This window comes from Peromyscus californicus, unplaced genomic scaffold (assembly GCF_007827085.1).
Source record: "Peromyscus californicus insignis strain IS unplaced genomic scaffold, ASM782708v3 Scaffold_20__1_contigs__length_68692818, whole genome shotgun sequence".
NCBI classification, from domain to species: domain Eukaryota; kingdom Metazoa; phylum Chordata; class Mammalia; order Rodentia; family Cricetidae; genus Peromyscus; species Peromyscus californicus.
Genome location: NW_026294503.1, coordinates 41,164,859 through 41,177,396, shown reverse-complemented (window position 1 = coordinate 41,177,396; position 12,538 = coordinate 41,164,859). Strand labels below are relative to the sequence as shown.

The 12,538-nt window shown below is 49.1% G+C and overlaps 1 protein-coding gene across 4 annotated transcripts in view; it reads right to left on the bottom strand.

The window, feature by feature from the left end:
• Positions 1 to 11,631, bottom strand: part of Spatc1 (spermatogenesis and centriole associated 1) — a 29,101-nt gene extending 17,470 nt beyond the window's left edge. For all 4 annotated transcript variants that reach the window (XM_052748102.1, XM_052748103.1, XM_052748104.1 and 1 more), the window contains exon 1: positions 9,833 to 11,631. In XM_052748102.1, the coding sequence (XP_052604062.1) occupies positions 9,833 to 10,037 (205 nt within the window). In that variant the 5' untranslated portion in view covers positions 10,038 to 11,631. The remainder of the gene's footprint in view (positions 1 to 9,832) is intronic.
• Between the last annotated feature and the right edge of the window lie 907 nt (positions 11,632 to 12,538).

Here is a 12,538-nt window from a genome sequence, read left to right as displayed (position 1 = left end):
TGCATTTAAAGAACACCAACAAAAGGTTAATTAATACAGTCTTTGGGAATATAATGCCTGGTGCTCCCAGCTGAGTTCCAAGAAATAAAGTCTCAAGGCTGGAGAGATGGTTCGGTGATTAGGAGCACTTGCTGCTCTTGCAGATTCCAAGCACCCACACGGTGGCTCACAGCCATCTAGGGGACCCCACGCCCTCTTCTGACTTCCAAGGGCACCAGGTAAACATACATACATGTAGGCAAGACATTTATACAAGCAAGCAAATAAATACAATTAAAAAATAGTCTCCGCCGGGCGGTGGTGGCGCACGCCTTTAATCCCAGCACTCGGGAGGCAGAGCCAGGCGGATCTCTGTGAGTTCGAGGCCAGCCTGGTCTACAAAGTGAGTTCCAGGAAAGGCGCAAAACTACAGAGAAACCCTGTCTCGAAAAACCAAAAAAAAAAAAAAAATAGTCTCAAGAGGACTCCAGAGCAAAAGAGGGTGCACAAAGGGGTTGGAGATATTTGTCAACTATTTATTTCAAAATGCCAACTAGAAAATCTATGTGCAGGGCCAACAAGTTGGCGCAGCAGGTAAACGTGCTTGCAGCCAAGCACTGTGATCTGAGTTCAATCCCTGAAGCCCACATGGTGGGATGATAGAATGGACGCTCACAATTTGTTCTTTGGCTTCCACATGTAAGCCCATCCAAATAAGTGTGATTGAAAAAAAAGAGAGGACTCTGTTTTTAAATGCATCTTATACATGGGGCCAGGGGTATAGCTTGCGTATTATGCTTGAGACCCTGGACTCAGTTTTCAGTGCTCCCCTCCACCACCAGAACCCCTCAATGTGTACACAAATGCTTGTAGCAGCGTTATTTATGAAAGCTTAAAAGAGGAAACAACTCACACCTAAATGTCTGCAAACTGGTGAATAAACAAAATGGTATTAGTCATAAAACCCATAACATGGATACTGAACTCACTCGGTAGACCAGGCTAGCCTCGAACTCACAGACATCCGCCTGCCTCCTTCTCCCGAGTGCTGGGATTAAAGGCGTGCACCACCACTGCCTGGCGTGAATTATGTCTTTATAAACTTATTATCGAAAAGGATGCATCTCGGTCACAGGCATTTAGGGTAGCCTTTATGGCTCAGACAATTAAGTGCCCCTAGGGAAGCACCACAGACTCTTCAGACACAGGCCCTGCTCACACTGGAAGGTCTGTCACAGACATAGCATCCACAGGGTTTGACGTTAATCAGGCTCACTGAAGAGATCAGCAGCAGCCTGGAGATAGAGAAGTCTGAATTTGGAGATCTCTCCTAAGAAGGTAGGCCATCATTTGTGAGGTGAGTTCTCCCACCTAACAGAAATGTACTGTCTAACATACCTTGAAGACATTTCCACCCTACTCCTTTGCGTCTAATGAAAAATGTACAAGCCATTGATGTTTCGACCCTTTGTTAGAGTTTGCATTTAGTTGATTGGGATTTTTTTAATTCGAAAGCTTGCAAGGTTCTGGTACCGTACTAGAACCTTATAGAAGTTAGAAATTTCAGATTCGCTGAGTGCATGTTTATCTTAATCATCTAGAATTGGGAAAGATACGTTTGTGACGTCAGCCAATGGGTTAAAGAGAAACGCAGTGTCTTAGGATTTGACTGCAGCTTGTAGGATTTGAACAGCTGTTTGCCTCCCTGAACCTGGGGCTCCAGCTCTCCCACCCTACCTTGGTCCTGTGCTGTTTCCTACACTCGCCCCAGCCCTGACATGCCATCTCAGGACGCCCCCCCCCCACCCCTTTTCTATGGCTCTCTCCAGCCCAGACAGGCCAGACCACAGCAGGGCTCAGGGGGCTTGCCATGCCCTAGAAGGACACCCAGGGGTCCCGATAGGACGTGGAGTATGGGGTAGCCACATTAGGGGCTAGAGGCTGAGTCTGAGGGAAGGGAGGACTGAGGAGAGGGGGCCACCCTAGCTAAGACGTTCAAATGGGGGTTTCTAGAGAGGTGGAGGGATGTGGAGAGGGCGGGGAAAGACCAAGCAGGGTAGTGGAGAGGAAGAGGTACACAGGGAAGAGGTACCCGAGGGGAAGAGAGACCTGGAGATCTGAGGAGATGAGTGACCTGAGGGGGAGGAGAGACCTGAGGGGAGGAGGGTCTGAGAGGAGAGTCCTGAGGGGGAGGATACTCCTAGAAGAGATCCTGAGGCGGAAGGTACCGAGGTAGAGTCCCGAGGGAGAAGGGTCTTTGGGGAGAGTCTTGAAGGGTAGAAGCCCTGGAGGAGAGTCTTGAGGACAGGAGGGTCTCTAGAGCTGGGTCCTGGGTTGGAGATAGGCTGTGGGAGCGTGTTTTGTGTGGGACGTCTGAGTACTGAGAGAGAAGAGTTAGGAGGGACTGGCTTGTGGTCCAAGAACAGGCTCCTAGAAAAGTGAGTCTCAGGGCAGAGACAGGTCTTGTGGATAGGTTAAAGTTCTGAGATGGTGGAGGAAGTGGTTGGGAGGAAGGGGGCATTCTATTGGTTCTTCCCTGGGGTGGGGTGGAAGGCTGCCCCCTGCTGGAGGAAGCATGCACCAGCGCAGGCAGTGGGCACAAAGGTAAGCTTAGAAATCAGCGTGGGCAGCAGTGCTAGGGGACATAACAGCACAGACTTCTTAGCCACTTTATTCCTAGTGCCTGTCGAATGCTGACCACTGTTTGTCCTTGTCAGTCTACGACACTCTGGTCACCTGTTACCTCCCCCCTTTTCTTTCTTTTTCTTTTTTCTTTTCTTTTTTTCGAGATGGGGCTTCTCTGTGTAGTTTTGCGCCTTTCCTGGAACTCACTCTGTAGCCCAGGCTAGCCTCGAACTCACAGAGATTTGCCTAGTTCTGCCTCCCGAGTGCTGGGATTAAAGGAGTGTGCCACCATCGCCCCGCTCTCCCCCCACTTTCTCCCCCCACTTTCTGTCTTGCTGTGTAGCCCAGTCTCGCCTAGCATTTGTGATCCTCTGGCCTCCATATCTTTTGTGTTGGGATTCTTCTTCTTCTTTTCTTCTTCTTCTTCTTCTTCTTCTTCTTCTTCTTCTTCTTATTATTATTATTATTATTATTATTATTATTATTATTATTTTGGTTTTTCGAGACAGGGTTTTTCTGTGTAGTTTTGGTGCCTGTCCTGGATCTCGCTCTGTAGACCAGGCTGGCCTCAAACTCACAGAGATCTGCCTGCCTCTTTGTGTTGGAATTATAGGCCTGTACCATCCTGCCTTGGTCCTGTGTTTCTTCTTCTGCTGGAGAAGCTAGATCCGAGCGCTGGGGCCAATTGTCAGCCACTGGTTGGAGCCTGGGACACTTAGCCCTGCTTTTTGGCTCTCCTCTGCTGCTTCCCATTTGCACCGGCACCCATTTGTCTCTGTCTCCAGAGACATCCTCATGGGAGCATCTGAACCAGTCTTGGAGCTCTTAGGAGCAAGAGGCCCCGCAGTCTGAACGCTGTCCTGGTTCTGTTTCCACGCTCTACGGCTGAGCTAAGATCCGAAAGCTCTTGGCAACTATCTTCCTGAGAAAGTTGTTTTCTTTCGGACAGTCTTCCTAATGGACCCTTCGTCCCAGCCAGTACAGTCTATCATGAGTCTACACTCTTGCTAAACCACCACTGTGTAATACATGCCTGCCCTCGGGTTACAAAATACTACAAGAAAAGGCGTAAGGTGGGTGGCGTATCTTACAGACGGCTAATACCATTTAGCTCACTATAGAGTCAAACAGGATTTCCGGGTTCCCTTCTCAGTTCCTACTCCCATCTTTATTTCAGACTTCTTCTCCACCCTTGTTCTTATTTTTGAGATAGGGTCTCACTGTGTAATCTTGGCTGGCTTTGAATTTACTCTGTAGACCAGGCTGGCCTCAAGTTTACAGAGATCTGTCTGCCTCTGCCTCCAGAGTGCTGGGATTAAAGGTGTGTACTGCCATGCCTGGCTCCACCCTGCCCCCGCTTGCTCTTGAGAAATTTTTACGGAGAAGATTGAGTCAGTGAGTCTGAAGTTCCCTCACCCAGCGTTCACACTTACAATTTGTTTTCATTCTTCCCTTCAGTTGAAGACACTTCCTAAAAAGTTCCTCTTTCCTTTTGTACATTTTCAAACAGTCTCCCCTAGTTTCTTCCAAATATAAACAAATTCAGGTAACTGTCATCTTGAAAAGAGGCAAGTCCTCTCTCTAGCTACCACACCGTCTACCGAGCTCCCATACCCTCTGGGAAGTTCATTTCTGTAGTCAAGTGATTGGATTAAGAAACACCTAGAACGTCCGAGAGGACATGGTGTCTCCTAGCAGCAATCCTAGCACTTGGGAAGTGGGGGCAGGGTGTCAGAAGTTCAGCCATCCTCAGCTAGACAGCAAATCTGACACCAGCTTAGACTACACGAGTAACTGTCCCGATACACAAAGCAGACAACCAAAGTCAACCTAACTTTCAGTTTGTCTGAGGGCTTTCAAAGGGTGGTGGACTGAGTGTATGAACCCTGATTTGACTGTGGCTTGCACTATCCCGTGGGCTGGAGTCCCAGACTGAATCAAAAGGAAAAAGCTAGTTGAGCACCAGTGTTCATCTCTGTACAGTAACAAGTGACGAATTACTCACATTCTCATCCCTGCCATGATGGACGACGCGCTCTTGGACTGTAAGCTAAACCCCCTTTTCCTCAAGTTGATCCTGCCGCAGTAACGTGGAAAGTAATAATCTCTCAGAGGCAAGCTTCTTGAACTGAGATGTCATGGTCATCTGTTCTTTCCATTTTCTTTTTAAAGTGTTTCTACACCATGTGTGTGTACACATACACACATTCACACACACCACAGCATGTGTGTGGAGGTCAGAGGGCAACTTGTGGGAGTCAGTTCTCTCCTTACAGTGTGGGATCTGGGGATTGAACTCAGGTCCTCAGGCTTGGCAGCAAGCACCCTTTCCCACTGAGGCACCCCACCAGCCCTGTTCTTTCTATCTTCTTACTCACTCTGGTCAGCCTTTCTCAGTGAGGTTGAAATCGCTTTGATTAAAGTCATGGATACCAAGTCATTGTTCACTAAAGGCTGTGGATATAGTCAGTACTTTTTCTTGCTCAACTGCTGGGCAAGCCTTTACCTTGCTGACATCATTTCCTTTGAAATTGTCTCTTGGCCTCCAAGACATTAAACTTTTGACATTTCCTTAGCGTCTTGGGATGTTCCTTTGCCAACTTCTCTACCTGTTCTTCCTCGGTACTTACCACTCAGTCTCTTCATACTGTGCACTCTCTTCCCAGGTGGCCTTTTTTTTTTTTTTGAGACAGGGTTTCTTTGTGTAGCTTTAGAGCCTATCCTGAATCTCGCTCTGTAGACCAGGCTGGCCTCGAACTCACAGAGATCTGCCTGCCTCTGCCTCCCGAGTGCTGGAATTAAAGGCATGCACCACCACCGCCTGGCGTTCCCAGGTGTTCTTAACCCCTCTCATGATTTCAATTATCAACGACTTTCCAAATCTCTTCTAGCTAGCCCTGTCCTCCTCCTCTGAGCTTCAGGATTCATGTTACCACTGTCTCAATGGCTATCTCACAGTTCATCCAATTTCAACTCTTTGACTTCCTCCAACATTGTATTTCCCTTTTCCAGGCTCACCTCTAACATTCGCAGGGCTGTGGGCAGGAACACAAATGGGAGCCCACATCCCGTGTGTCAGAGAGGTTGAAAACTATTATTCAAGTCAACTCTTAGATAATGTTCTTCCTTCTCACTCTGAAAAACCTTTGTAATGACCTAGAACAGTAAGTTTAAATTTAGGATTATTGTACTTTCTGGAGTGATGGCCTAGGATGTGGTCCCTGGGGTAGAACTGATGATCCCTTGGTCCCGAGCCCCATCCATCCAACACCCATATTTTTTTCCCCACCATCTGGCCTCGGTCCTGCACTGCGGTGAGCCTGGTGTACATGGTTTTGAGTACCTACAACTCATGTGTTCAAGATCTGTTCATATCTCCCCAGCTATATTTCCTTCTGTGTCCCTCCTGAATTCAGGTGCATCAGAGCCCTGGACCAGAGCTTAAAGGAACACTGTGGTCCTAGAAAGTGAAATTAAAACTGGAGTTCATGAGAGCAAATAAGGAGCCCGACCTCATGGAGAAGGCCATTCACAGAAATAGGTTGTAGGAGCCAGGTGTGGTGGCGCAGTCCTGTTAGCCCAGTGCTCGGGAGGCAGAGGCAGGGGGATCAGGAGCTCAAAGTCGGCTGGTCTACATGAAACTCTATCAAAAGCCATACATGTAGCCGGGCGGTGGCGGCGCATGCCTTTAATCCCAGCCCTCGGGAGGCAGAGGCAGGCGGATCTCTGTGAGTTCGAGGCCAGCCTGGTCTCCAGAGCGAGTTCCAGGAAAGGCGCAAAGCTACACAGAGAAACCCTGTCTTGAATCCCTCCCCGCCCCCCGCCAAAAAAAAGCCATACATGAAAAAAAAGAAAATAGGTTGTTGTGACAAGCAGAGTGAGAGAGCAGTGGGATAAGAGCCACTGAGGTAACTCTGCAGGATCCTCCTTGACTGGGCCTGATGATGGCCAATTGTGCATTCTTAGGAAGTGGCACCCATTAGTCAGACACCTAGTCCTTTCAGTCAGACATACTCTGACATTTATTGCCTCTTTATTTGATTTATTTACGCTTGTTTTTTTTTTTTTAAGACAGGCTTTTTTTTTTTTCATGTGTATGGGTGTTTTGCCTGCATGTATGTCCATGCAGCACACGTGTGCCTGGGGCCTGAGGATGCCAGACACATGTGTTGGGGACTGGAGTTACAAAAGGTTGTTAGCTGCCATGTGGGCTCTGGTAATCAAACCCAGGTCCCCTGCAAGAGCACAATGCTCTTAACTATTGAGTCATTTCTCCAGCCCCAAGTTTTGTGGGATATTCAATCATACTGTGAACCCTGAGTGTGCATGTGCATTAATTAAATAAAATCAACCTTGGGTCAGGAGGCTGAGTTAGCAATTACTTGACAGAAAGTAATCATAGGGAGTCAGAGGGTGCCTGTAAAATGATAGACGCACAGGAAGTAGTAGGGAGGGACTTAGTATAGGGTGGGTTCTTTTGTTTTGGTGGAATGGAAGGATGCTCTTTTTCAGAGACGCCAGCAAAGAGGGAAGGTCAGTTAGTTGTTACTTAACCTCTTTGAGCTGGCAGGTTTTCACCCCAGCCTTTGGCTCCCGAGTCTTATTGATAAATAGAAGGATAGAGATTTAATTAAAAGCCACACTTGGCGCCAGCGACAAAGCCGGTGCTTTGGAGAACAGAATTCCTGCCAGGCCACAGCCTGAGTGGCCACTGCCAGAGAAGCAGGCCAGTAACTGTGGAGTCACATTTGCTGGCTAACACAGCAGTGGGTTAAAGTACAGCCTCTGTACCAATGGAAAAACAACACCCAAGGATTTAAGATTTAAACCCAAAAGCCAAATGTGGTTGTATACACCTGTAATACCAGCACTCTAGAGGCTGAAGTGGGGAGATAACCACTTTGAGGCCAACCTGGGCTACATACTAAGCTCAAGACCAGCCTAGGCTATATAGTGAGATCCTGCCTCAAAATCACAAGGGTCAGGAAGATGGCTCCATGAACAAAAGCACTTAGTACAAGCATGAAGACCCGATTTGGGTCACCAGAACCTGTGTAAAAGTGAGACATGTGTCTATAAGATGCAGATTCCCCTGATGAGATCAGAGGCAGAACCTGGAGAATCCCCCATAAGCTCATGGGCCAGGTAGCCTGACGTATACATACAGTGGCTGGAATAAGAGGAACCCTGACTCAAACAAGATGAAAGATGAGAACCAATGCCTGCGGTTGTCTCTGACCTCCACACACGTGCCATGGCATGTGCGTGCATGCCCTCACATACGAACCATGCACAAATACATACTTAAAAGACGAATTTAGAAAGGAACAAAACCTAAGGCTTAGAGTAGGAAGCCAGAATCTAGCATCTTATGAGGGAGCTTCTGAAACTTCATACCTTCTCGATGCATATTATGTTTGTTCCCCTGTCTGTTATCTCAGTCATTAATGACGTGACATTTAAACCTGGAGGTGCATGTGTGCTTATGACCACTACTAGGGAAATAAAGAGTGTCCACTACAGCCAGGCTTGATGGTGAGAAGCCCAGCGGGTAAGGAGAAGGGAAGGAAGCCGTAAGGGAACTGAGTACTTTCCAAAGGACTTTAGCCTCTCGGTATGAAGATCTGAGTTCTAAACCAGAACTTCCTTTTTGAGACACTGTCTTGTGTAATCCAGACTGGCCTTGACATCACTGTGCAGCTGAGAATGATTTTTAACTTCTAAATCTTCCTGCTACTGGCTTGTGTCGTCATACCTAGTTACGGGTAGGGATCAAGCCCAGGGCTCCACGCATGCTCAGCAAGCACCCTACCAACTGCACTACATCCCCACCCCCTGGTGAGACTATTTTCAGGGATTAATTAGGCCTTCAGGATCCTCTCTGAAGCTATCTTCACTTGGAGTTGGGTGTTGGAGCAGTGCTGTAGGTGGATTGGTTGAAGGTGGAGGGGCAGGGCTTGAAGCCTGAGCCTGGGAGTTGCAGTGATTAACATGAGTCAGGATGTAGATAACTAACTTGGTTTGGGAACTCAGGAAGAGAGACTCAGCAAAGGGTTATTATTCCCAAATGCCGTGCAGAGGTGGAGAAGGCACTGAGGTGGCACTTAGAATGTTACTCAGAACCTTTCTAGAACAGCATGGTTGGCATCCATTGCCAAACTGTAGAGGTCTAAATAGGCAGAGTAAAGCTCTCTTCTCAGATGAGAGAGACTTCATGCCTGATCGTGAGTAGAGGAAGCAGGGACAGTTAAGATGAAGGACTGTGATAGAGGGTGGGTTACCGTAGAGGTGGACGGACCGTAAGCACACGCAGAAAATCGTGGACAGGAAAACACCATGTCTAGGACAGGAAGGCCTGTGTAGTGGGGGAGATGGATATAGTAACTACCAGTGTGTTCCCTCACTTGTGTACACTTTGGCAACCTGTATCAGCCATGGCGTCTGTAGCCACATCCTGGGAGCTTATTGCCCCTGTTCGTTTTCCTCCTGATATCTTCAATTCAACTTTCTAGTCTTTTAGCCCTCCCTTCCTGTTAATATACTGGGCTTGGTGGCCTCTGTCATCTCTTGGTGTCTGAATGCCACCTCCCTCTAGCCCCCATCCCTGGACCTGGGCTTAGCACGGGTCGGCCATTGGGTTCAGCGTCATTTCTGTGAATACTTGCTTGCTTTCCTCTCTCTCACCCTGCTCTGGATATCTCTAGCCACAGAGCTTCTATCACACACTAAGAAATCCTGAATCTCAACTTTCAGTCCTGGTTTCTCTCCTCAGCTTCTGGATATGAGTCTCCTTCTGTCTATTTCTAAGTGGAGAGAAATGCAGAAAAAGCTCGTGGGCTAACGGTGAGGGTTGGGAAAGGCTGAAGGCAAGGGAAGACGGGGATATGGAGGCTGAGGGTCGGTAGCATATTGGACTCCGTAGGGAAGAACACTGGACCCCAGAGCTGGGCAGCTTTTCAGTCCATGATGCTGCCTGGAAGTTAGGCTGAGAGGTGGTGAAGAGCTCCTATTGGGTGAGTGGGTATGGAGCCTAGCTTTGCCCTTTCGTCCTGTGGTCCTATATATTCATCCTGCCTCCATCTGTTGAGGCCGATGTCCTCTACGTTTGTTACTACCTAAGCCCTCCCTCCACGGTTTCCTCAGGCCCCAGCACACTGGCTCTTCTTCGCTCTGCACAGCCCCAGCCTTCCCTCCCCACTGTCCTTCTACCCAGGCCTCTTATAGTTACCCTGGTGTTGGGAAGGGCCTGCCGCTGCCTCACCAAGCCCGTTGGTGAACCCGCTGATGCCGAGGCCACCTGCCTGAGTCTTGATCGCAGACTTGAGCTCGTGATTCTCCCGAATGAGCCGTACCAGCTTCTTCAGTTCCTCGTTTTCCCGCACCAACCTCTCTATCTGATGCCGAAGCCCCTCATAATTTGTAAGTAGAGACATGCCCCAGGGCAGTGGAGAGGGTGCGGCCCAAGGGAGGGCACTGCACCTGGAGGCTGCCCAGGGCCCCGGGCCTTGCCCGGGCTGGAAAAGGGCACCGGAGTCTGCAAGGCTAGCCTAGTGGGCCCTGGGTATTGTGAGGTCAGAGACTGCGCCCTCCTCCTTGCCCTCTGCTCTAACAGGTTTCAGCTCTCTGTACCTCCAGGCCTGTGCCTTGCCTTACCTCAGCCTGAAATGTCCTGACAAGGTCTGGCCAATTTTGATTTCAAGTTTGCCTCTTTTGCAAAGTTTCTTTACTCTGCTAGCTAATTGCTGCCTCTGGACTTCCCCGGCAGATGGGTTCGAGGTCACATCACTTATCTTGCATCTGTGAGATTAGCCCCTCAATGCTTTCCGTTGAATAGACAGTGTGGGTGTTGTACCTCCCTGGAGTTCTCAGACTACCACAAGGGGTGCAGCCTGGTACAGGCATTTGTTGACTGTTGATGAATACTTTTTGTTCTGCCTTCCTGGGCAGGGTGCCCTTCCTTTTGATATAGGGCATGACTGGGTTTCATCTGTCATCTATCTCCTGAGGAAACTCATGTCTTGGATGCTGGGACATTGGCCCATACTTTCTTCTGGCCACAAGTGCTCCATTCCTTCCCCGGCTATTGATCCAGGGTGTCCTGTATCCAAGTACCAGGCTCCCCATAGCTCGGGCGTTTCCATTCCTGACACGGGTCCCCTTCTCCCATCCTTCATGGTCCTTTTGCACCTAGGTTTCTGCTCCCACGTTTCTTTCAAGAGTGTGAAATGAGATGTGACGGTGACCCGACAGTACCCTCTGTTACTCCAGGATCGCCAGGGTTGACGTGGCCGATCTGGCTGGGTAGGTGAGCATCTCATTCCTCCCTCACTGCTCCCTGTGTGTGCCTCTGGAAGCTGTCCACTTGGTTGAAGACAACGTTCTCCCAGAGGAGAACCGTTTTCAGTCAAAGATATACAAGTAGCCGCACTCCTCTGATAGGACTTCCAAACAAGAACCCGAGACCGTCTTCCTCGACTGGTTTCAAGAGACTGAGTCCTTGGCACTTTCTTCTCTTAGTGCTGTCTATGGAGAACTCCGTGGGCCTGATCTTGGGAGCCAATGGAAGCTGATCCTCAGGATCTCCACTGGCTCTGTGGTCACGTTCTCTCGACCTCTCCATGGGTCAGGAAGAGGAGGGTAAAGTCCAGTTTCAGACCAGATTCCAGTGGGCAGACTCTGGTAGACAGGAAAGATGAGGAAGAGGAGACCACCTAGGACTGGGACCAGTCTGAGTTGAGTATTCCATCTGGACCTCACAATGGGGGGGGCCTGCCCCCCACCTCTGACACTCCATGCTGTAATCCTGAGTCACTCTGGCCTCGAGGACAAGGGTGCCTGAGGACCAAGGATGCGTTCTCTTCATTATTCCAACTCTATAGACTGTCTTCCCTCCAGCACGTGACAATAAGCTTACCATGGTCGTGTCTTTGAGGCGACATCATCCATGAGGGTTACATTTGATGTGTCGGCTTGGACAGTCTAGGGTGTGGTGCCCATGTCTTTGGTCAGAAGCCGGTAGAGACATCACTGTAAAGGTATTTTGTAGGTGTGGTTAACATTTACGAAAAGTTCACTCTAAGGAGATCACCTCCAGTCCTATAGGTGGGCCTCATCCAGTCAGTTGATGGACTTGCTACCAAAAAACAGTATCATAAAAATTAAAAAAAAAAAAACAACAAAAACCCTGTAAGGCAAAGAGCATCCCTATTTCTTCTGTCCCAGGGTTTCTTTCCTCCATCTGTGCAGGCATTGTGTTAGGAACTGGAGATGCGGTGCCAGTCATAAGCAGACAGTATGAACTGAGTGATTGTAAGGAACACACGAAAACGTTGAGTTACCCCTGTGATAAACGCTGGGAGGTGGTGCCGTGGGTGGGTTAGATGCAATTGGATCGGGCCGGCCCTCCCTGAGGAAGCGACAGTTGAAATACTGAGTATCAAATGTGGGAAGAGTTTCCTAGTAGAAGGCCCAGTCCATGCAGAGGCCATGGGGGCGTACGCTTTGAGGAAGGTGGACCGATGGACGTGAAGAGTGGACCTGTGTGTGCTAGAGAAGGCTAGAGGGCCCAGGTCGTGCTGGACTGATGTCGACTTAGAAGGGCTTTAAAAAAGGGAGTGTGGGATGTACTGAACGGGGGAGAACTGCTGGATGGTGTGCAGGAAGGAGGTCATGGCAGCCATCCAAGTGAGTGATGAGGGCAGCTTGGGGGTGGATGGTAAAGAAAGAGGTAGGGCTGCGAGATGGTTAGAGACATTAAATGGAGCGGGCTTAGGGACGATGGCAAGGCTGGGGAGAGGGATGGCCTTGGAGTTTCCGGCGTGGGTGGTGGGATAGTCACTGGTTATTCCAACCCAAGGGAGAGGAAGGTCAAACATAGAGAGGAAACTCCAGGTTGAGTTTAGATGTGCTCCAAGATCCTGGAGGTGTGTTCAGT